The 24,555-nt window shown below is 42.3% G+C and overlaps 1 protein-coding gene across 10 annotated transcripts in view; it reads right to left on the reverse strand.

The window, feature by feature from the left end:
• The window catches only part of LRP2BP (LRP2 binding protein), a 62,256-nt gene that overhangs the window by 10,797 nt on the left and 26,904 nt on the right, over nt 1-24,555 (reverse strand). For 9 of the 10 annotated variants that reach the window (XM_021074539.1, XM_021074536.1, XM_021074535.1 and 6 more), the window contains 5 exon segments: nt 11,316-11,458; nt 10,887-10,992; nt 9,688-9,911; nt 7,901-8,075; nt 724-836 (listed from right to left, as the gene is read on the reverse strand). In XM_021074539.1, the coding sequence (XP_020930198.1) occupies nt 771-836; nt 7,901-8,075; nt 9,688-9,911; nt 10,887-10,992; nt 11,316-11,458 (714 nt within the window). In that variant the 3' untranslated portion in view covers nt 724-770. 10 annotated transcript variants of the gene reach the window in all.

Below are 24,555 nucleotides of genomic sequence, written 5' to 3' on the forward strand. Positions count from 1 at the left end.
ACTTGCAGCGACATGGATGGACCTAGAGATTATCATACTGACAGAAAAATATCATTTATATCTGGAATCTTAAATAATGATACAAATGAGCTTATTTACAAAACAGAAATAGACTCACAAACTTCGAAAACCTATGGTCATCAAAGGGGAAACGTGGGAAGGAGAGAGAAATTAGGAGTTTGGGATTAGCATATACACTCTACTATATATAAAGTAGGTAATTAACAAGGACCTACTGTTACAGCACAGGGAACTTCACACAAATATTCTGTAATAACCTAAAAGGGAAAAGAATCTGAAAAAGTAGGTGTATGTATAATGGAATCACTTTGCTGTACACTTGCAATTAATACAACAATGTAAAATAAAGATTAAATAAAAGAATGCGGAGTTCCCTTGGTGGCTCAGTGGTTAATGAACCCAACTGGGATCCATGAGGATGTAGGTTCGACCCCTGGCCTCACTCAGTGGGTTAAGGATCTGGCGTTGCTGTGAGCTGTTGTGTAGGTTGAAGACACGGCTCGGATCCTGAGTTGCTGTGGCTGTGATGTAGGCCAGTGGCTACAGTTCTGATTCAACCCCTAACCTGGGAACCTCCATATATATGCCTCGGGTTCGGCCCTAAAATAGCCAAAAAAAAGAATGAAGGTAACATGGTATGATACCCAGGATAATGCAACATGGGAAACAGGAAACAAACATAGCCATTATAAAAATACATACGTTCCAAGGTGTTAGACTTGATGATCTTTGTTGAAATGCATTGAGGTCTAAATTCTTTGACGAATTAGTAAAGTGTGAAGTTCATCTGCCAATGCAGGATTCAGACGACAAGCCTTAAAAAAGAAAAATTTAGATATATTTTGAATTGTTGAAACATTTGTTTTTAAGAAACAGAGTACAGTGAATTAAGGGAATTTCTTAGTTACATTTCTATTCTGATTTCTAAATAATGGAAGTTCAAGTTAGCCTATGCATAATAGATCATACTAAAAATAACCATGCTATTATCATTTGAGAGAGAAAATTCAGTGCCAAAAAATGGATTTACAGTGATAGTCTTCTCTTACTAATTCTTTTTTTTCCCTTTTTATGGTCACACCTGTGGCCAGGAGTTAAATTGGAGCCACAGCTGAGGCCAACGCCACAGTCACCACAACACTAGATACAAGCTACATCTGCATGCAACCTGTGCCACAGCTTGTGACAATGCCAGATCCTTAACCCACTGAGCAAGGCCAGGGATCAAACCTGCATCCTCATGGAGACAATGTCAGGTCCTTATCCCACTGAGCCACAATGGGAACACCTGTTATGAATTATTAAAACAAGTAAAATAGAAAGCATTAACATTTGCCTGAAACTCATCATGTAAATAGCAGCATATATAGGGGGAGTTTCCCCTGTGGCACAGTGGGTTAGGAATCCAATTGCAGCAGCTTAGGTCTCTGAGGTGGCTCAGGTTGGACCCCTGGTGGTGGGTTAAAGGATCCAGCATTGCCAAAGCTATTGCCAAAGTCCCTGCTTGGGGAACTTCCATATGCTGTGGGTGCAGCCATAAAAAAAATAGCAACATGTATAAAATTATATTTAAAAATACATGGTTTCTTTATTCCTAGTGATAAGGTGCATAACATAGAACATCAAGAATTTGAAACAACTTTCCTCATCCAAACCTCGCTCCATGCAGAAATTGGTACTCTTGACAGTTGGTCACTAGATACTTGCATGGTTGCTTCTAGTGGCAAGAAGTCACCCCTTTATAGGTAGAACTTTTGTTTATTTCCTAAACAGGTTTTTAAAGAAGATCCTTTGTTTTAAGCTAAAGTCTACTATTCCCCCCACCCTAACGCACACTTTAGAATTGTTGACCGTCCTAGGAGGACATACATTGATGGTTTCCTGAGGACAGAGGGGCAGAGGAGAGGGCACTTGTGCAGCCTGACAGTGGCAGACCTAAGACCAGGCCTGTGTCTCCCGACTTTAGGCCCAGGACCTCTTCATCTGTGGCCTTACCTTCCCCATCACACGCTGCCAGGTGCTGTAGGTCTCCTCCCGTTCATCTGGAGAAGGCCACCATCAGGAGCCCTTCATGTCCTTTTCCTCTGAGTGAAACACTCAGCATCTCTTATTGTGCCTCACCTGACATGATTCCAGACACTGCACTGTTTTACTTTTTTTTATTACTCAATGAATTTATTACATTTATAGTTGTACAATGATCATCACAATCCAGTTTCACAGGATTTCCATCCCACAACCCAAGCACATCCCCCCACCCCCCAAACTGTCTCCTCTGGAAACCATCAGTTTTTCAAAGTCTGTGAGTCAGCTTCTGTTCTGCAAAGAAGTTCAGTCTGTCCTTTTTTCAGATTCCACATGTCAGTGAAAGCATTTGATGTTGGAGTCTCATTGTCTGACTGACTTCACTTAGCATGATAAACTTAGCATGATAATTTCTATGTCCATCCGTGTTGCTAAAAATGCTGGTGTTTCATTCCTTTTAATGGCTGAGTAATATTCCATTGTGTATATGCACCACCTCTTCTTGATCCACTCCTTGGTTGATGGACATTTAGGTTGTTTCCATGTCTTGGCTATTGCAAATAGTGCTGCAATGCACACTGGAGTACATGTGTCTTTCCGAGTCATGGTTTTCTCTGGGTAGATGCCCAGGAGTGGGATTCCTGGGTCAAATGGTAGTTCTATGTTTAGTTTTCTGAGGAATCTCCATACTGTTTTCCACAGTGGTTGCACCAATTTACAATTCCACCCACAGTGTAATAGGGTTCCTTTTTCTCCACATCCTCTCCAGTACTTTATTGTTTGTAGACTTTTTGATGATGGCCATTCTGGCTGGTATAAGGTGGTATCTCACAATGGTTTTGATTTGTGTTTCTCAATAATGAGTGATGTTAAACATATGATTTCTTCTACTAACTTTAGGTCTTGTCTGTTCTCTCTTGAGCTGCTTTAGATGTAAAGTTAGCTAGTTTATTTGAGCTTTTTCTTGTTTCTTGAGGTGGACTTGTATTGCTATAAACTTTCCTCTTAGAATGGCTTTTGCTGCATCCCATAGGTTTTGGAGTGTCGTATCTTTGTTGTCATTTGCTTCTAGGTATTTTTAAATTTCCTCTTTGATTTCTTCAGTGACCCATTGGTTGTTTAGGAGCATGTTGTTTAGTCTCCATGTGTTTGTGTTTTTTGTAGATTTTTCCTGTTGATTTCCAGTTGTATAGCATTGTGGTCGGAAAAGATGCTTGATATGATTTCAATTTTCTTAAAAGTTACTGAGGCTGGATTTGTAGCCCAGGATGTGATCAATCTTAGAGAATGTTCCATGTGCATTTGAGAAGAATGTGTATTCTGTTGCTTTTGGTTGGTATGCCCTATAATATCTATGAAGTCCATCTGGTCTAATGCTTCATTCAGGGCCTGTGTTTCCTTATTGATTTTCTGTCTGGATGATCTGTCCATTGCTGTAAGTGGGGTGTTAATGTCCCCTACTGTGATTGTGTTATTGTTGATTTGTCCTTTTAAGGTTGTTAGCAGTTGCCTTATAGATTGTGGTGAACCTATGTTGGGTGCGTAGATATTTAAAATTGTTATATCTTCTTCTTGGAGTGATCTTTTGATCATTATGTAGTGACCTTCCTTGTCCCTTAAAATATTCTTCATTTTAAAGTCTATTTTGTCTGACATGAGTATTGCTATTCCAGGTTTCTTTTGATTCCTGTTTGCATGGAATATTTTCTTCCATCCTCTCACTTTCGATTTGTATGTGTCCCTAGAAGTGAAGTGGGTCTCTTGAAGACAGCATACATATGGGTCTTGTTTTTGTATCCATTCAGCCAGTCTGTGTCTTTTGGTTGGGGCGTTTAGTCCATTAACATTTAAGGTAATGATATGTATGTTCTTATTTCCATTTTATTAATTGCTTTGGATTTGTTTGTGTTGTCCTTTTTTCTTCCCTTCTTTTCTTGTTCTCTCCTCTTCTGGTTTGATGACTATCTTTAGTGTTGTATTTGAGTTGATTTTTCTTGTTTGTTTGTGTTTTAATTGTAGATTTTTGGTTTGCCATTATTCTGAAGTTTTGACATAAGCGTTTATATATATATGAGATTGTTTTAAGTTGTTGGTCTCTTAATTGCAAGTGCATCTACAATGTCCTGCATGTGTACCCTCCTCACGATTTCTGATTTTGGTGGCATAATTGTGCGTGGATGATTTTGTATCCTTCACTGGTGAGCCTTGTATTTGTGGTATTTTTGTTTCTGGTTGCAGCCTTTTCTTTTCTGCCTAGAGAAGTTCCTTTAGTATTTGTTGTAAAGCTGGTTTAGTGTTGCTGAATTCTCTTAGCTTTTGCTTATCTGTGAAGCTTTTGATTTCTCCTTCAAATCTGAATGAGAGCCTTGCTGGGTCAAGTAATCTTGGTTGAAGGTTTTTTCCTTTCATCACGTAAGGTATATCATGCCACTCCCTTCTGGCCTGCAGAGTTTCTGCTGAAACATCTGCCAAGAACTTATCAGGGTTCCCTTGTATGTTGTTTCTTTTCCCTAGCTGCTTTCAGTATTTTCTCTTTGTCTTTAATTTTGGTCAGTTTAATGTGTCTTGGGGTATTCCTCCTTTGGTTTATTTTATATGGTACTCGTTGTGCTTCCTGGATTGGAGCGAGTGGTTCCTTTCCCATGTTAGGGACATTTTCGGCTAGTTATCTCTTCAAATATTTTTTCTGTCCCCTTCTCTCTCTCTTCTCCTTTTGGAACCCCTATAAGATGGATGTTGGTGCATTTTATGTTGTCCCAGAGTTCTCTGAGACTCTCTTCATTTCTTTTCAATCTTTTTTCTCTTTTCTGTTCCGCATTCGTAATTTCCACTAATCTGTCCTTCACCTCGCTTATTCGTACTTCTGCCTCCTGTATTCCTGTTGGCTGCTTCTAGTGAATTTTTTTATTTGTTATTGTATTTTGCATTCTTCTTACTTAAGTTTATATCTTGTATCTCTTTGCTCAGTGTTTCCTGTAAGTTATCCATCTTTGCTCCAGTTTATTTCCAGTGTCTTGCATCATCTTCAGCATCAGCTGTCTAAAGTCTTTTTCCTGGAGGCTAAGAATCTCCTGTCACTTAGCTGTTTTGTGGGTTTTTTTTCTTTCTCCCTCATCTGAGTTATAGTTCTCTAGCTTTTCATTTTTTATAGGTTTTTGGTATGGTGACCTTTTTACAGATAATAGAGTTGTAGCCTCTCTTAATTCTGGTATCTGTACCCCTTGTGGCTGAAAGTTGGTACAGGGGCTTGCTGTAGGCTTTCTGATGGAAGGAACTGATGCCTGCCCACTGATAGGTGGAGCTGATTCTATCCCTCTGGTAGGTGAGGCTTTGTCTCTGGATGAGATTAGAGGCACTGTGTGCTTGAGGGGTCTTTAGGTAGCCTGTTTACTGAGGGGCGGGGCTGTGATCCCACCAGGGTTGTTGTTTGCCCTGGGGCTTCTTACCACTGACTGACGGGTGGGGCCAGATTTTCCCAAAATGGCCACCTCCAGAGAAAGGCACTGCTGAATATTCCCTAGAGCTTTGCTTCCAATGTCCTTCCCCACACAAGCACATTCACCCGTTTTCCCAGGAGTTCCTCCAAGAACTGCAGTCAGGTCTGACTCAGATTCCTATGGAGACTTTGCTTTGCCCTGGGACCCAGTGCATGTGAAAGTCTGTGTGTGCCTTTTAAGAATGGGGTCTCCATTTCCCCCAGTCCCGTGGAGCTCTTGCGCACAAACCCTGGCCTTCAATGCCAGGTGTTCTGGGGGCTCTTTCTTCCAGTGCCAGATCGCCACACGTGAGAGTTTGATGTGGGGCTCACAACTCTCACTTCTGTAGGTGAGTCTCTGTGAAACAGTTACTTTCCAGTCTGTGGGGCTTCCCCCTCCCCTCCCCGGGAGGTATGGGGTTGCTTAAGTCATGTAATCACCCCTCCTACCTCTTGATGTGGCCTCCTCCTTGTCTTCTGGAGTAGGATATCTTTTTGAAAGTTTCCAGCCCATTTGGTTGAAGATTGCTCAGTATTTGGTTGTAAATTTTGTTGTTTTTAGGAGGGACGTTGAGCTCCAGTCCTTCCATTCTGTCATCTTAATCCCCTGGACCTGGTTTACTCTTAAACTGGAAAAAACTTAGAGGAAGTATCTTCCATAAAATCCAGTGGCTGAAATTGACAAATAGGGCTGTGTATCTCCTATCACAAGGAAAATAGTTCTAAGATTGCAGTCCTGTTTATGATGCTATTTTATTTAGCATGAACATATACCACATTTCAGGATTTTTTTTTACCCAGAATTCTCTGCTTATGTCTGTTTGGAAAGGATACGAAGGTAGCATAAAATCTAGAATGAACTTTCTTTGGAAATTGGTATAAAACAGAGAAATTGAGATTTTTAAAAGACTATTAGAATGGTGTAATGTAAATACCTCGAAGGTCAGCTGTATTTTTGTTCTGTGCTTCTATATTTGTGTGGGTGTGGGTTTAATACTCTGAAAATGTTAACTTCCAACAAAATAAGGTTCCAAAATTGTCTACACATTGGAGCTAAAATCTGCTTGTGTCTCACTCTGGGAGATGGTGATTTAATTGTTCTGAAATAAGGCCCAGACTTTGAAATTCTTAAGAGATTCCCCATGTGGTTTTTATATGCAAATAAACTTGAGAACTACTACTGTAATGCAATCTGATTCAGGCAGGGGACTTTGAAAATTGTTCCTTGCCTTGTTCCCCTGCTCCAGCTGAGCAGTTTGTGCACCACACAGATTTTTATGATGTGATTTTAATTTGGACTTCATGCAAGTCATGGACCTAAGGTGTACAACCTTTTTATTTTATTTTTTTAAAGAACTTGCAGTTACTATTCCTAATGATTCCCTTTCACACTCCCCCTGTACTTTTAACAGCTGGTTTTATATGTGAAATACATTTGGGGTATAAATAAATTGATCACAGGCTTAAAACATGAAAAGGCTTATTTTAACCGATTACCCCAAACTCATGAATATCCACCCACGTATTAAAAAACTTTAAGGAGGGGGAGTTCCCGTCGTGGCGCAGTGGTTAACGAATCCGACTAGGAACCATGAGGTTGTGGGTTCGGTCCCTGGCCTTGCTCAGTGGGTTAAGGATCTGGCGTTGCCGTGAGCTGTGGTGTATGTTGCAGATGCGGCTCGGATCCCGCATTGCTGTGGCTCTGGCCTAGGCTGGTGGCTACAGCTCCGATTCAACCCCTGGCCTGGGAACCTCCATATGCCGCGGGAGTGGCCCAAGAAATAGTAACAACAACAACAATGAAAAGACAAAAGACAAAAAAAAAACCAAAAAAAAAACTTTAAGGAGGGAATTCTCGTTGTGGCTCAGTGGTAATGAACCCAACTAGTATGGGTTCGATCCCAGGCCTCCCTCAGGGGGTTAAGTATTCGGCATTACCACAAGCTGCTGTGTTAGTCACAGATGAGGCTCAAATCCCACATTGCTGTGGCTGTGGTGTAGGCTAGCAGCTGTAGCTCTGAGTAGATCCCTAGCCTGGGAACTTCCTGGCCCCAAAACAAAACAAAATACCAAAACCTTAAGGATATGTACTCTACTATACTGGAATGAAGACAGAAGGGTCTTGGTGCTGGGCCTTTGGCTGAAGATAGTGAAATAGAATAATTTGCATCAAAGTAGAAATTTTACCATCTGAGCTTCATTATGCTAAAAAATGACAGAATTTTCTGTACATAGGCTGCACGTCTGACAACCTCTTGGTAGACAGAGGTTATCTGCACAATAAATATGAAAAAATATTAATTTATAAAGATGTCCAAGTCTCCAACCAAAAGCCTAGACGTTCCTATTGAGTCCATTTATATTTATTGTCAGGCTTACTTTAGAATAGTAGTGTTTAGCTGTTGCTTCATCTTTGGTGATGCCCAGGCCAAGCTGCAGACACCGGGCATGGTAGAAAGATGCCATGGCCATGCCTTTGCTGATGAATTCTGGCAGACAGTCCGTGAGCTGGGCTATCATGGGGATGTCGTGAACCTCATCGTAGTCAGCAATCCTGTTACCCAGTTATGAAATTAAAAATGGTATTGGTTACAGTTCACATTTTTATAAACATGCCCAGAAATCATCCTCGTGCCCCAAGTGATTTCCCTCTTCTTTCTCCCAGTTTGAGAACTTAAGTTTGCTGTGTGGTGAAGAGTAAATATAACCTTCAGTTAATACCAGGGGAAGAGGAATGAACAGCAGTCATTACTTTTCAGCCTCCTTGGGGTTACATTCCTCAGGCTTAATGATCACTAGAAAACATTAAGTTTAAATTAGTACAAGCACTCTTAGCACCTTGCAGATTTAAACAGTGGCGAAAAAAAGCACTTTTCTATTTCTTTGGCTATTTAAACATCAACCTTGAATTTGAACGTTTGTCACACAGGACTAGAAAACACATTAAGAAACTTGTACTTCTATATGTTAATGAGCAATAAAAAGGCATTCTTTATAAACCAGACACAGATATGGAGAATTCTGTGAAAATGAGTGAGCTCCATGTCAACTGTAAAATGGAAAATGGGATCATGGACAACAACGGAAAGTTCCAAAGTTTTTTTTTTTTTTTTTTTTTTCTTTAGTCTTTTTGCTATTTCTTGGGCCGCTCCCGTGGCATATGGAGGTTCCCAGGCCACGGGTCTAATCGGAGCTGTTGCCACCGGCCTACGCCAGAGCCACAGCAACGCGGGATCCGAGCCACGTCTTCGACCTACACCACAGCTCATAGCAACGCCAGATCCTTAACCCACTGAGCAAGGCCAGGGGTCGAACCCTCAACCTCATGGTTTCTAGTCGGATTCGTTAACCACTGCGCTACAACGGGAACTCCCCAAAAATTTTTAAAGAACTATTTGATGTCTTGCTTGTAACCAGAGGAGCAGTCAAGATTTGGGACAATGGAAACCACACCTGCAAGATAGCTGCTATCTGGAGACCAAGATGTTGGGGAGGAGAGGGTAAAATTCCTTCATCCTCCAGTGGGCTCTGTCAGAGGGGCATTCTTGGGAGGGAGACAAAACAGCATAGCCTTGCAGCCCTTCTAGAGGACATCCAGTTCTGTTTCTCCTTGTATGTTGCATTTGTACCTTGTGGATAAATGGAGGTGAGTTCATGGACTCAGAGGAAAATTTCCATGTACTTTATGTTAGTCTGGGAGTCTCTCTTCACCATATCATTTTACAGTCCTCAAACTATATTGCAGTTGTGCAGTTATAGAACCTTTGGCTGAGGGTGTAGGAAGAAAAAGTTTAATATATCTGATGTGCCAAGCTATGTTAAACACTTTCTATACACTACTTTTTAAAGATAATTTTTCTGCAGGATTACAAAACAACTGCTGTCCCCCAAATTAAACTTGTTTAAGGTCATGCAGCTGGTATATAGAGCAAATAGCACTGAACTCCTGCAGACTAGCAGCAGAGATGGACTATCCAATGGTAGCCACTAGCCATGTGTGGCTGTTTAAATCCCAGTGACACTTAGGAGTTCAGTCCTCAGTAGCACTGGCCACTTTTCAAGTGGTGACAGCCATCATTCCAATACCACAGCAAATTCTTTTGAATAGACCTGGCACAGAATATCTATAGGAAGTTTTCATAAATACTTTTATCCAGCTTATTCACCTTTTGGAAAATGCAACACACTTTGTGAAGAACTTCATCTTGTAGTAATACTCCACGAGGTTCCCTTGAGCATAGACATTTCCACGCTCCGCTGCTTCCCTCAAGCAATGCAGGGCAGCCTCCGTGTCCTGACGGATGCCTTGTCCGTAAAAGTACATGAGCCCAAGCGCACCCTGGGACTCCAGGTTTCCATTGCCACAAGCTTCTGAGTGCCAATAAAATGCCTGAGGAAAAACACAAGTCCGTAGTACAAGCTGGAATTCTAAGGGAATGTATAAGCTGGTACTATCAGCTCACCTCCAGGACATGGTTCTAGCCCCTTGAACATCTGTCAGACCAGCACCGGTTTCACAGCCTGAGGGGATGTGGGGTGGGGTGCAGTGGGGGAGCCAGCCTGTTGTCTGCCCATAGTGCCTCGCAGGGGCACCGCTGAGAGTTCAGCTGATGGATCCCAGGGTTCAGATTTTCCACAGTAGGGATCAAGAACATGGAAAATGGGAACCAAGCGTCTGCAAGGCTTTGCAATGAGGCCCAGCAAGGAGAGGGGAGCGGCTGATGCTGCGAACGCTACCACGTTAGATCCCCTTGCAGCTTCATTGGATGGGAGACAACCCAGGAGAGAAACCTGCGCGTGGCCTGAGCACATTTGGTTAGCACTCAGCGACAGTGCAGTGAGTTAGAACTGATTTCCAGGTAGCTGCTCAGTGACTTGACAAGGGTCTTGGGGTTAGGTGCCTCTTACCAGTCTGCCCTTAACGCCTCCTCCTTCCCTTCCCTCTGTGGGATTCCTTGGAGAGGGCTGCCATCGTTGATGGTCAAAGAGACTGTACAGCTTCTCCCTTCTTCTTTATCTAGTACGGTAGCATATTTGGTAGGTGTGCTTTTATAGCCTACAAAATGCTCACGTCTGTGAGCTCCTTTTTTTTGCAAAAGCGCAGAAGGCAGCATTCATAGTTGAGAAAAGGGTGATATGAGCTTGGAGAGCCTAGAATGTAAGCTTTCTTTACACTTGAAAGAAATAAGAGCTATTTAAGACTAGATACCTTTTTCCCCCACAGTAGTTTCAGGCTTTGATACCAAACGGTGTAAAAAACCAGATGCGTCTGACCGCCCCCTCTCACCACCCTCCATTCACAGAATGGTGAAACAAATGTCATCTACACAGGATGCTGGGATTTAAACAAATAGATCGCTGTTACCTTCTCTAACTCTTTGGGTTCCTTTGTTGAATAATACAATCCTAGGATACTTTGAGCCTTCACACTAGCTTTTGGATTTCCATTATCGGCAGCAAAAAGCCACAATCTAAAAAAGAGGGCAAGGCAGTTATTCTTCATTTCAGCTTTTCTTTTTAGGGCCACACCCACAGCATATGGAGGTTCCCAGGCTAGGGGTCAAATCAGAGCTATAGCTGCCGGCCTATACCACAGCCACAGCAATGCGGGATCCAAGCCTCATCTGCGACCTACACCACAGCTCACGGCAACGCCAGATTCCTAACCCACTGAGCAAGGCCAGGAATCGAACCCACCTCATGGATACTAGTCAGGTTCATTATCCCTGAGCCACAACGGAACTCCTGTTTCAGCCTTTGATTAAAACAAAATCTCATTCTCAGGTCAGATTACCTTTCAGCTTCCTCATCTGATCGTTTAACGCCTTTTCCTTCATAATAAGCTCTTCCCAGGTTGTAAGCTGCTGCAAACTGTAAGTGTCTTGCTTTGGGACATGGAGAATCGACAATTTTCTTCATATATTCCACTCCCTTTTCCTTCCATGAAGGAAAAGAACAAAACAAAAAAGTCCTAGTTTAGTTTTATTCAAACTAAGTTCTTTTCCCCAGTAATGCTGTAAAGCCTTATGTTCACCCACTGACATGATGTCTAATGTCGAATCTATACCTAACCAGTGTGGTTGTCCCAGCTTCTGCAGGGTGAGAAATAAGTAAAAGTCCATCTCCTGAGTCAGCATTCCCTCCTTTTATAGCTTCCAGAATCGCATTATGTCTCTTTTTTTTCTTTTTGGCTTTTGTCTTTTTAGGGCCGCACCTGAGGCATATGGAGGTTCCCAGGCTAGGGGTCGAATCGGAGCTGTAGCCACTGGCCTACACCACAGCTCTTTCTCCTTCTCTCTTCATGGCCCTTATCCCAAGTGGCACAGTTCTTAGAATGTAAAGAATTGCCAGTAACTTTCCCATGGATACGCCTCACAGGACATGTATGAGCCCCAAATACTGTCTTCTCTCTTCAAGCGCTTTCACTAGCGTGACTTGTGATCAATTTACATCTCACACAATCATCTTTATCTGACATGTGCATAGTCACGAAACAAAGACAATCTAACCACCAGCAATAAAAGCTCCCCCTCTCCCCACTCCCCCAAACCTGGACGCAAACAATTTACCAAAGCCAATTTCCTTGTGCCCAATAAACAGCAAGCCGAGATGCCAAGACACCGAGGTTTGCAGCAACGAGCTTGCAAGGCAGCCAAGTAGGAGATGGGAGAGCAAATCTCCAATCCACCTCTTCAAGGCAAGGGATTGGGGTATTTATGGGAAAACGAAGAAAGCAGCAAGGGGAGGGGGGAGCCGGGTTGGGGAGATGGTGGCTGGGAAAAGGTGCCGGAATCCTCAGGTAATTGTCTCTGCGCTGGTGTCACTAAGGTACAGGCCTCTGCACGTTCAGAAAGTCACCAAGCAATAGACACTCGTGCGTGTCCGGTTGGAAGGTCGGTGGTCCTGTCTCAGTTCCATCTTTCCTCTCTCCACAAGGAGGGGGGTGAGGACCACTCTGCCCACTTCCTGCTGATGCAGGGCACAGGCCTAACAGGGTAGAGGAATCAAAACTATTTAGCACTCACGTGAGAATATTCTCTTGTTCCAATTTCAGGCTAACGTTTTAATCCCAAATCCCACCAAGCTGTCAGGCATCTACAGGCCCAAGATTGGTGATAAAGCTATAGACAAATATATACCCTGTGGGGGCATGGAGAATGCCAGATGTGCTCAAGTTTAGACCCTATTTTAGGAATTTTTACCTGGCACATTGGCCAGCCATGCATCAGTGTCTTATTTTTTTAATCTCTTGGAGTGCCTTGGTCATTTTAAGTTTGACTGAAACACTTAGATAATATGGAAGGGACACAGGCTGGAAAAAATAAGTGTGGTTTCCTGCAATATCTTCACCAAATACAACCTTGACAGGGTCGATGCCAGAGTTTTTTGTTTTGTTTTGTTTTAAATTAAAAAAAGGTTTTTTTTTTTTTTTTTTTTGTCTTTTTAGGGCAGCACCGGCGGCATATGAAGGTGGCCAGGTTAGGGGTTGAATCGGAGCTGTAGCTACCGGCCTACACCACAGCCACTGCAACACAGGATCCACTGAGCGAGGCCAGGGATCGAAACTACGTCCTAATGGATGATAGATTGTTTCTGCTAAGCCATGATGGGAACTCTTTTTTTTTTTTTTTTAAATCTGAGGACATGAGAAGACCCAAAATTTTGGCTTAGTCGAAGAAAAAAACCACCAAATTCTGTTGATTAGCCTAATTTGATATGTAACATCTGAAAGTAGTGAGGTTACGGATGGTTGAAAATTAAGGACAAGCACACTCAAGGGTCAGCATGATCCACATACAAAGGTTTGGCATGACAAATCCAAAAGCTCAAGAAATTACCTACTTGTGCCAACATTTGAGAAATCCTAAATTACTGAATTGTCCTTCTAAGCCTGGAAAGTTAAAAACAAAGAAGGCATAACAAAAGAAAAGAGTTTATTTTGGTAATATCAGAAGTTAGGTTGCTTTTTGAGGAATGTTACTTTCCCAAAGCCACCTCTGCCACAAGTCATTTACCTTCATTTCTTTCCCGAGGCTTTTTCCTGAAAAGCCACTTGAGATCTGCTAGGGGCTCGCTTGCCCACTGGGAGAAGTCAGTGTCGGGTTTGGAACCAGTGCAGTGCTGCTTCTGCAGCGTGGTTTCTCTTTCCCATCAGGATCCTTGGAAGGTTCATCCAGGCTTTGAAGTCTCTTTCTGGAAATTCTGCTTTATCTCCTGTACTTTATTGAGGCTTCTTTGTCTTGGGATCCCTATATGCAATCCTGCAAGAATGCAATCTTTTGTCTTTTTAGGGCTGCACCCATGGCATATGGAGGTTCCCAGGCTCAGGGTCGAATTGGAGTATGCCATAGACAACACCAGACCCGAGCCACGTCTGTGACCTACAGCAAAGCTCATGGCAACGCTGGATCCTTAACCCACTGAGCAAGGCCAGGGATTGAACCGGCGTCCTCATGGCTGCTAGTCAGATTCATTTCCGCTGACCACGATGGGAACTCAAAGAATGCAATCTTAATGGTCACGTTTGGGCCCGTCTCCAGCATTCCCATCCCCAGTAGGCTCCGCAGTTGGTATAGCCACGCTTGCAGTGGCCTTTACCAGGTTGCCGGGGGTTTCTGTGTGAAGTAGATCTGCCTCCTCCCAAGGTTTCATCCAATGCCTTTCTACCTTCTTCTGAAGTGAAGAGAGTATTTAATAAATTTTGTGTTTTTTATTTGGTTGGGTTTTTGTCTTTTTTTGTTTGTTTGTTTTTAGGGCCACACCCGCGGCATATGGAGGTTCCCAGGCTAGGGATCTAATTGGAGCTACAACTGCTGGCCTGTGCCATAGCCACGTTGGATCCGAACCACATCTGCGATCTACACCACAGCTCACAGCAACGCCGGATCCTTAACCCATTGAGCAAGGCCAGGGATCGAACCCACAACCTCATGGTTACTAGGTGGGTTCGTTAACCACTGAGCCACAATGGGAACTCCATATTTAATAAATTTTGAACATCTGCCCAAGTAGAGTTGTGAAAACAGAAAAGATCTTCCATTCTTCTTGGTCCTTCCTTAAGTTGTCATATTATTCTTCCAATTAGGTAAATCTAAAGTGGAAGTGGGGGAATGGACCCAGATCTATCACCTGCCCGGTCTCAGCATTCACACCCACCACGGGGACTTGCCTACCTGCATTTGTGTAGCCCCTGGCAGGTATGAGGAATGATCATCCCCATCTTCAGAGACTGGCAGGAGTCGGGTGGGTGGGAAGCCTGAGGCTGCGGTTCAGGTGCTGACAGTGGACGAGCAGCCGCATCACATGTAAGGGTGGAGGAGCGCTTCCGCTAATAGCAAGATCTCCCCCTTTTCATTAGAATCGAGCAAAACAGGTTGGGCTTCCTTTTTTCCCACATAGATTTATTCTGATACAACGACATAAGAGACTGTACATAAAGTATTTCATCCCATTTTTCTTCCCATTTACAATGTAAGTCTACTTCCAAAGTTGTATTATAATTTAAGGATTCATTTTCAGGCCATTTTCCTCGAGTCTAGAGGATATTGTGGCGAGGCAGGGTTAAAAAAAATAGCCATCTTCTTTTCCATGGATTCATAACTGCAAGTCTGCTAATTTTGTGGAATGCAGCCTAGAGGACCGCGAGAGAATTGAATTAACATTGCCCATATTTTGAGGGGGTTTTGCTTCCAGGTATCACAGCAATGAAAAATAAGAGTCCTTACTACCATCACCAAGCAGCTCAATCTCCAATAGCCAATTAACAATTAAGATAATTAATAAGACAATAACATAATCAGACACAGAGTGGACATGGACAAATAAGACCAAACCACTACAAAAACTGGAGCTCTGGGCCTTTAACCTAAATACACAGCATTTCAGCAGCTGTAACCTTTTAGATTATCTGCCAAATCCCACCAGATGGGCCTCCAACCCATCAGCCACTCAGGTATGTTTTCTTTAATGAATTTACCCCAAAGACATTTTCTAAACCTAAAAGCCCCAAACGTCTAAAAACCTGTTAACTGCCTAGTGGGGTCAAACTATTTGCCACTAAAAAGCCAATACCTGAGAGGCAAGGTTGATGGAAAGGAAGGCTCGCTTTATTCCTGAAGCCAGCAACTGGGGGTGGGTAGACTCAGGTCCAGAGGCTACTCGCCTCCCCCCCCCACTGACAATCAGTGGGCAATCACATTTTAGAGTTTTAGAGAGGGTATAGGTGGAGGGAGGGGTTAAATGCAGAAATAGCATGGTCAGCTCTGAGAGTCTTTTTTTTTTTTTTTTTGTCTTTAGGGATGCACCTGCTGCATATGGAATTTTTCAGACTAGAGAATCAGTGCTGCAGCTGCAGCTGCCGGCCTGTACCACAAGGGATCCGAGCCACGTCTGAGCCCTCTACCACAGCTCAAGGCAGTGCTGGATCCTTAAGCCACTGAGTGAGGCCAGGTATAGAATCCACATCCTCATGAATACTAGTTGGATTCGTATCTGCTATGCCACAGTGGGAACTCCTGATGGTCATCTTGAAATGGGCCATGCATTTCATCAGTGGTCTGATCAGCATCATCTTGGTTGTCTTGAGTACAGCTGATGCTTAGTTCCAGGGTCCGTTTGTTCCCATTTCTTTGAGGCCAGTTCTTGCAATTGTGGCAGCTTAAGTGCTGGCTACAATCTTGACATCATGTAGCTAACTTCTTCCACCTGGTGAAGGGGTTCCGTATCTACAAAAGAGCTCAAAGGATAGGACTCAGAATATTTCTATAGCCCTTGAGGAGGAATTAAAGGTGCCTTGACTTCATTTAATGACTAAATTTTTTTTATTTGGTCTTATTTGACTTTTTTTCCCTCTGCTTCTGCATTTTTCTCACTTCTCTGATTAGATTCATTCTTTGACGAAAGTTTTCTGCAAAGGCAAGCATTCAACATGGACGAGGCGGGGGAAGGACTATGGGTCCTGCTCTTTTTCATCTCTTTGCTACAAAATGAAACCAAGTCCAGAGAGAAGATCAGGGGCACCTCCCGGGGATGTCCAGGACAGCTCCTGGAACAAAAGGACCAAGCAGCTACTCTGGCTCGTCCACAGTTCTCAGTGCCTGCGAGAGGCCATCAAACCATGGGCGAAAGTTTCGCCTGGGCTTACCACCTAGTCTGTCCACCAAATCTGTTACAGAACCAGGTTTGTCTTGCCAAACGCACAGCAAGTCTAATGCTGAGCCACTGAGGTTTGCAGCAAAGAGAAGGTTTATTCACGAGGCAGCCAAGCCAGAAGAAGGGAGAACAGATCTCAAATGAGCTTCCTGGCAGCCCAGCGGCCCAGGGTATCTATGGTATAACCAGCAGGGCAGTGGGAGGCGTGGGCAGTATGGGCAGCATGGCGGGGTGGGGAAAGGTGATTGGAAAAGGTGCTATAAAATCCTTGGTAATCTTTGCTCTGCGCAGGTGTAACTAAGCTACAGGCCTCTGCAGGTTCAAAAGGTCACCAGCAACAGACACTCGCACATGCCCAGTTGGAGGATCAGTGGTCCTAACTAGCTTAGCCCTAACCAGGCACAGCTGAGTCCAAGTTCCTAGAAAGCAACTCAGGCAAACATCTTATTTAGGCTAAGTGCTGCTTGGCTGACATGTGAGTCTTAAAACCACCTTGGTTAGTGACGGCAAATGAAATGCGTTTAACCCATGGTTTCAAAACCCTCAAAAAATACTTCAAAGAAGAAAATAATATTTGACATTCAAGTACATTTTTGTACATGCCATTCTAACTCTTACCCCTCAGAGCCCTCTCAAAGTGTTATTGCTGGCTAATCAGCGTAGGAATAGATGAGAAAATACAGTTGTTTTGCTGAGACCCAGGTCATACGGATTTATTTTTGTGACATGTAAAGTAGGTGGCTACCATTCTTTCCCCCAACTGATCAGTAAGAGAGAACTTACAGTGTAATGATTGTAGAATTTTTGTGTAACCACCCCCCACAATCTGGACCAAACATGAAGAACAACTTTTTAAAGGCATTGGGAAGTTTCCCAAAGCAAACATAAGCTGGAATAGGAGTAACACTAGAAAACTGCGACTGAAAGGGATCCCTGAAATTCACTGAACCCCAAATGGGATAAACAAAACTCTCTCCTAGGCACACATCACAGTCAAACTGCTGAAAACCATAGAAATCTTGCAAGTAGTCAGGGGAAAATGGCACAGTATGTACAAGGAAGAAAAATACAACCAGAGACTGACCTCTCATGAACAGAAATAAAGGCCAGAAGATTTTAGAATGACACTTTTCAAGCGAGGAAAGAAAAAATTCAACCAGCAAAACAATTCATCAAGAAAGAAGGTAGATTGATGACATTTTCAGGTCATCAAAATCTGAGACAACCCATCACCTGCACCCTGTACAAGAGATGCCCTTTAAAGGAAGTTCTTCAGATTGAAAGGAAAAGGAATATGGAGCCAGATGGCAACCCAGGTGGATAGGAAGGAATGATGAGCCCCAGAAATGGTAAATATGTACAAATATAAAAGGATACACAGGACACGACTATACATATGTATTAAGTATTTTTTCTCTTAATTTCTTCCAAAAGATATATAACTAAGGAAAACACAACACTATTTTGTATTTTGGGGTTTATAACATGTACATTTCATATATATACCATGACAAATGGCACCAGGGATGAGGGTAACTGAAAGCATACTTGTGCAAGGTTCCTACATTTTACACGAAGTAATTGAATATTCACGTCATTTAAGTTGTGGTAAGTTAAAAACGTGTATTGCAATCTCTAGAGCAACTACTAAAACAAATATATAGCTAGAAAATTCATAAATTAAAATGGTCATCAAAGTCCCATCATCATTTCCCATAGATTTGAAACAGCAATTTTATGGCATACTAAATACCCATATATCTGTGTTGGTGTGTTTCTGGACTCTCTATTTTGTTCTTTTGCTCTGTTGTCTATTCCTGAACAAATACCACCTTGTTTTAAGTACTACAGATCTATATTTGGGTCTTTGGGAGTGTAAGCTCCCCTGCCATCTTTATTCCTTCTTTAAAATTGGCCTGACGGTTACATGTTTGCTCTTTTATATGAATTTTAGAATCAGTTTACCAAGTGCCATAAAAAATCTTGTAGGGAATTTCCTTCTGATTACATTTAATACATAAAGTTGAATCTAGGGGGTGGTTAGAAGTAAGAGGTAAAATAGTGTCTGGAAAACTGATCAATGAGGGGCAGTGCCTCTGCCTGATGAGCCCGTGGACCATGAATTCCATAAACCAAACCACAGTCTGCAAACGGTGCTCAAGTCACTGAAATGATTACTGTCTTATGCTGAAAAAGTGTTTTAAAAAACTTTTCAGAATATATATGTTGTCATTTTAGGGCCACACTGGCGGAATTTCCCAGGGTAGGGGTTGAATCAAGCTGCAGCTGCTGGCCTATACCACAGCTATAGCAACACTAGATCTGAGCCGTGTCTGCAACCTACACCACAGCTCACAGCAATGCTGGATCCTTAACCCACTGAGCAAGGCCAAGGATAGAACCCACATCCTCATGGATACTAGTTGGATTTGTTACCACTGAGCCACAACAGGAACTCACTTTTCAGAATTCTGATGGTGAGATGTGGAAAGAAAAGCTAAAACAGGTGAACTTCTCCTTACCAAAATTTTATCTCAGCAAAAAATTGGTTGCTTTTGTTTTTTTTCTCAGCAGTATTTCCAAATTCCATCTGTAGCTTCCCCAAATGTTGAGGCCCACGTGTGTTATTATCTCTACGGGATAATAATGTTTTTTGAATGCTCCTTCGAAAAACAGACAAGTCTACCATGCAAAGCACATTTGGTTCAACTAGACTCTGGACCGATTTAGTGTCTAGAACAACTCAGTGAATAAGTAAAGTGATAAAAATGAAAGGAATTTGCTCTTTGCCCCTTGGGTTAATTGAAGGGACCTACAGAGGCCACCTTATTTTTTGCTCCTCTGGCCTCCATGTATAATTACAGTCAAGCCATTCTGTTGTGGAGTTGCCATATGCCGATCCATTGAATCGACCAATTTTCCTGGTCTTTCTACACTTTCATGTTCTTCCCACATTATCAGCTTATTCTGTATCTGTCACCATTCCTTCATCACCATTCTCATTCCTTTGTCCCTCTTTCCCTCCATGACCCTCACTCATGTAGCAAATATCCTATTTCTCCATCTGCTCTGCTGTACTTAAGCCACTGAACGTGGCTGAAGAAAAACATAACCTCAGGGACAGGTACTTCTAAAATTTGTGACTACAAATTTCAGAGCGAGTTCTCATCCCTCGCAATCAATATTGTCATTTGTTTCATCAATGATCTCCCCCACCTACCTAGAAGATTTTTTTTTTTTTTTAATGGATGCATCTGCTGCATATGGACGTTTCCAGGCTAGGGGTGGAATCAGAGAGCTGCAGCTGCCATAGGAACGCCAGATCTGAGCCACATCTGTGACCTACACTGCAGCTTGTGACAATACTGAAATGTACCCAGGGATGAACCCAAATCCTCATGGATACTAGTGGGTTCTTAAATCTGCTGAGCCACAACAGGAACTCCAAGAGAAGATACTCTTTCGAAATTTTTCCTTTCTCTTCAAACTTCTGCTGCCTCCTTGCTTCCCCTCCTTGGTCTCAGCTCATGGCTTTGCCTTTTTAAAGTTATTTTTATTACAAAATATGGAACGGTTCATGAATTTGTGGGTCATCTTTACCTAGGTGCTATGATCATTTTCTCTGAATTGTTATAATTTTAGGATACATGCGGTCACATCAAGCACATGGCTTCACTTTTATTGCACTGAGAAAATAAAATGAATTGAAAGAAACACAAAATCTATCAATTTGCCTGATTCATCATCAATTTTTCCCTCTCTACCAGATCTTATGTATCAACTTACAAATATACTGTAATATCTGTGATCTGGGAGAAAACTCTCCCTGAGTCCATGATCCCTTCCAGCTACTGCACATATATTTGTTCCACTCTATAACAAAGCTCAATGCTTTCTCTACTTCCTCACCTCTGCATCTCCTCAAGCCCCTCCAAACTTGGTTCCTTATGACTTCATGGAAATAATTTTGTCAAGGTCTCCAAAATGGGACCTAATTAAACTTAAAAGTTTCTGCACAGCAAAGGAAACCCTAAACAAAACGAAAAGACAACCCACAGAATGGGAGAAAATCTTTGCAAAGAATCAACTGACAAGGGATTAATCTCCAAAATTTATAAACACCATCTGCAGCTCAATACCAAAAAAACAAACAACCCCATGAAAAAATGGGCAGAATATCTAAACAGACAGTTCTCCAAAGAAGACATATGGATGGCCAAAAAACACATGAAAAGATGTTCAACATCACTCATCATTAGAGAAATGCAAATCAAACCATTGTGAGACACCACCTTACACCAGCCAGAATGGCCATCATCAAAAAGTCTACAGACAATAAGCGCTGGAGAGGGGGTGGAGAAACAGGAACCCTAGTACACCCTTGGTGGGACTGTACATTGGTGCAACCACTGTGGAAAACAGTATGGAGATGCCTCAGACAACTACAAATAGAACTACCATTTGATCCAGCAATCCCACTCCTGGGCATCCACCCAGAGAAAACCATGACTCGGAAAGACACATGTACTCCCATGTTCATTGAAGAACTAGTTGCAATAGCCAAACATGGAAACCACCTAAATGTCCATTGACAGAAGAGTGGATCAAGAAGACATGGCACATATACACAATGGGATATTACTCAGCCATTAAAAGGAACAAAATACCAGCATTTTTGCAACATGGATGGACCTAGAAATTATCATGCTAAGTGAATCAGCCAGACAATGAAACACCAACATCAAATGCTTTCAGTGACATGTGGAATCTGAAAAAGGACAGACTGAACTTCTTTGCAGAACAATACTGACTCACAGACTTTGAAAAACTTATGGTTTGGGGGTAGGGGAAATCCTATAAAACTGGATTGTGATGATCATTGTACAACTGTAAATGTAATAAATTCATTGAGTAATAAAAAATGTGCTTAGTTTTCATTCTATTCATATCTCAGCAGAATTTAAGACGGACGGTCACTCCTTTCTTGAAACAATTTCACCCTTTGACTTCCTGATCACCAGGCACTTCCGATTTTCCTCTGTCCTCCCTGGCTTCTCCTTCTCTTTCCTGACTAGTCCTTCTTTTCTGACCATTAAATATTAGAGGGCTTCCAGTCCTTGGCCTTGGCCTTTTGCTCTTGTCTATGATAGTCACTCATCCAGCAATTTTATCCAAACTGTAACTCCATCACTCCACAGATAGCCCTGCACGGATTTCTCCCCACTTGATGGCACCATTGAGCTCCAGACTCTACTTGACTGTCTCTACTTATGTGTCTTAACAGGTACTTTGAACGAACATTCAAACAGAAATGTTTCACTTTTCCTCCTATGCCCCATACCTGCTTCTCCCTCAGTCATCCCAGTGTTATTAAGTGGCAACATTATCCACTCAAGCCCAAAAGTAGAAGTGATCTTTGGTTCCTCCCCTTATCACTGCCCCTCTTCTGAATAACAGAAAGTCCAAAGCCTCTTAAAGGATATCCTAAATCTGTCCAATTTTCTCTATTATAACTTATTTTTTATTTTTTTTTTTAGGGCTGCACCCGTGGCATATGGAAGTTTCCAGGCTAGGGGTCCAATCAGAGCTGTAGCTGCCAGCCTACCCACAGTCACAGCAATGCCAGATCTAAGCCACATCTGTGATCTACACCACAGCTCATGGCAATGCCAGATCATTAACCTACTGAACGAGGCCAGGGATGGAACCCATGTCCTCATGGATACTAGTCAGGTTCATTACCACTGAGCCACAACAGGAACTCCCTGCTATTATAACTTTAGATAAAGCTGCTATTTTATCTGAACTATTGCAATGGCTTCCTAACTGGATTTCCTGCTTCTGCTCTGGTCTCCATTCAATCCTTTCTCCATACGACAAACAAAATGATCTTTAAAATGTAAATCATATTAATTTCACTCCTGTTTGGTGTCTTCACACTGCATTAATAATACAATCCAAACTCTTGGCCATAGTTTGCCATGTCCCATGTGGTTTGGACACTGTCTCACTGTTGACTGTATTTCAGCTGTACTATCCTCTCTCAGGTCTAAACACTAGCTATTTCCTCTGCCTAGAATGTGAGTCACCTAGACCTATACATGGTTGCTCTTTCTTGTTGCTCAGATCTTCATTCAAATATCAGATAAAATGATGGAATGACACAGGGAAGAAAACTGTAATTCCAGAGTCAAAGTCTTTAGATTAATATTAGGGAATGACCAATGACCAGGAAATTGATAAAACCGGGAAAGCAATGAGTTACTATGAACTTCAAAGAAGATACACTTTATGCCTGAGGTGGAGAAATAACAGCTGAACAGTGAATTGGGAAATGAAAATCATACCAGCTCCACCTTTGAGCACTCTGATACTTTGGAATGTTGTAAGGAGAGCCCTCCTCTAAAGAGGACGGCTTGTGGGACAACCAGGTTTCTGATGAGGCAAGGAAGTGAAGGAAGTAGCCTGAGAGAAGGCTGAGAGGTGAGGGACTTGATTCACCATTTGGAAGGCTTAGGAGTGGGGCAGCAAGAGTGAGAGAGAGGAAACACAAAGCAATAAGGACTCAAGAATACGTGAGAAGCCAGATGACCAGAAGCATCCATTTTGTGTGGTGGCCAAGATGATACAGCTCTGAGGTTGCTGCAAGCAAGTAATACTGAGGTTCCAGATGGAATTCTGGCGTCAAGTTCAGATATGGTTACAGTGGGTTTGCCTCATGATCCCTGGTGAAGCCCTACTGATGGCAGCAATCAAGCAGAGATAGCAAACTTGGGGCTTGGGTGAGGGTTTAGAATGACAGTTATTGGTTTGAAAACTAAAGAATTTATGAAGTAAGTGTTAATCTATATGGCTTCTTGGTGGCCAGCTAGCCACAATGTGATATCACCAGGGAGAATAAGATGTGACCTATGCTGGAGAGGAGATAAAGGAACAACCACAAAGATGAAGACTAGAGAATAAACATTTGGCATAAACAAGAAAAGCAGGGGTAACTGTGAGACTGTAAGCTGCTCAAAGAATTAATTTTAAAGCTCTTGAATTTGACAATCTATGAAATTAGAGTTGTAAGGGAAAACTGAATGCATTTTATCTGAAGCTTAAGGAATAAATGGAGTTTTCTCTCATAAATTTAGGGTGGGGAGGAGGTTGTTACGATCTTTGTGCTCAAACACAAGCTTAGTATATATGTTCTATTTTGGCAACAACAAAGGAGTCTTAAAATTTCATGGTAGGAATTTTATTGTGTGGATACTGAATAGTTTATTGAACTTTCCTATCATATATTGAAAATTATCTATAGTATTCAGATATTAAAATTAATATTTTATCTACTTTTAGCACAATATCTTTTAGGTAGTTTGATGCTGTGATCTTTGGCACGTATACACTGTTATGTTTTTCATATTGAGCAGAGCTTAAGTTTCTAATCTAATCTAATCTAATTATAATAATAATTTCTTATTAATTTCTATTCATTCTTTCTTTCTTTTTTTTTTTTTTTTTTTTTGTCTTTTTGCCTTTTTCTAGGGCTGCTGCTGTGGCATATGGAGGTTCCCAGACTAGGGGTCTAATTGGACCCTGTAGCCACCCGCCCATGCCAGAGCCACAGCAATGCGGGATCCAAGCTGCATCTGCAACCTACACCACAGCTCAAGGCAATGCCGGATCATCAACCCACTGAGCAAGGGCAGGGATCGAACCCGCAACCTCATGGTTCCTAGTCAGATTCGTTAACCACTTCGCCAAGACGGGAACTCCTATTCACACTTTCTTTGAATATGTTTGTTGAGCTATTAAATTTTTTTCTGGGAGTTCCCGTCGTGGCGCAGTGGTTAACGAATCCGATTAGGAACCATGAGGTTGCGGGTTCGAGCCCTGCC

Source organism: Sus scrofa, chromosome 15 (assembly GCF_000003025.6).
Source record: "Sus scrofa isolate TJ Tabasco breed Duroc chromosome 15, Sscrofa11.1, whole genome shotgun sequence".
NCBI classification, from domain to species: Eukaryota; Metazoa; Chordata; class Mammalia; order Artiodactyla; family Suidae; genus Sus; species Sus scrofa.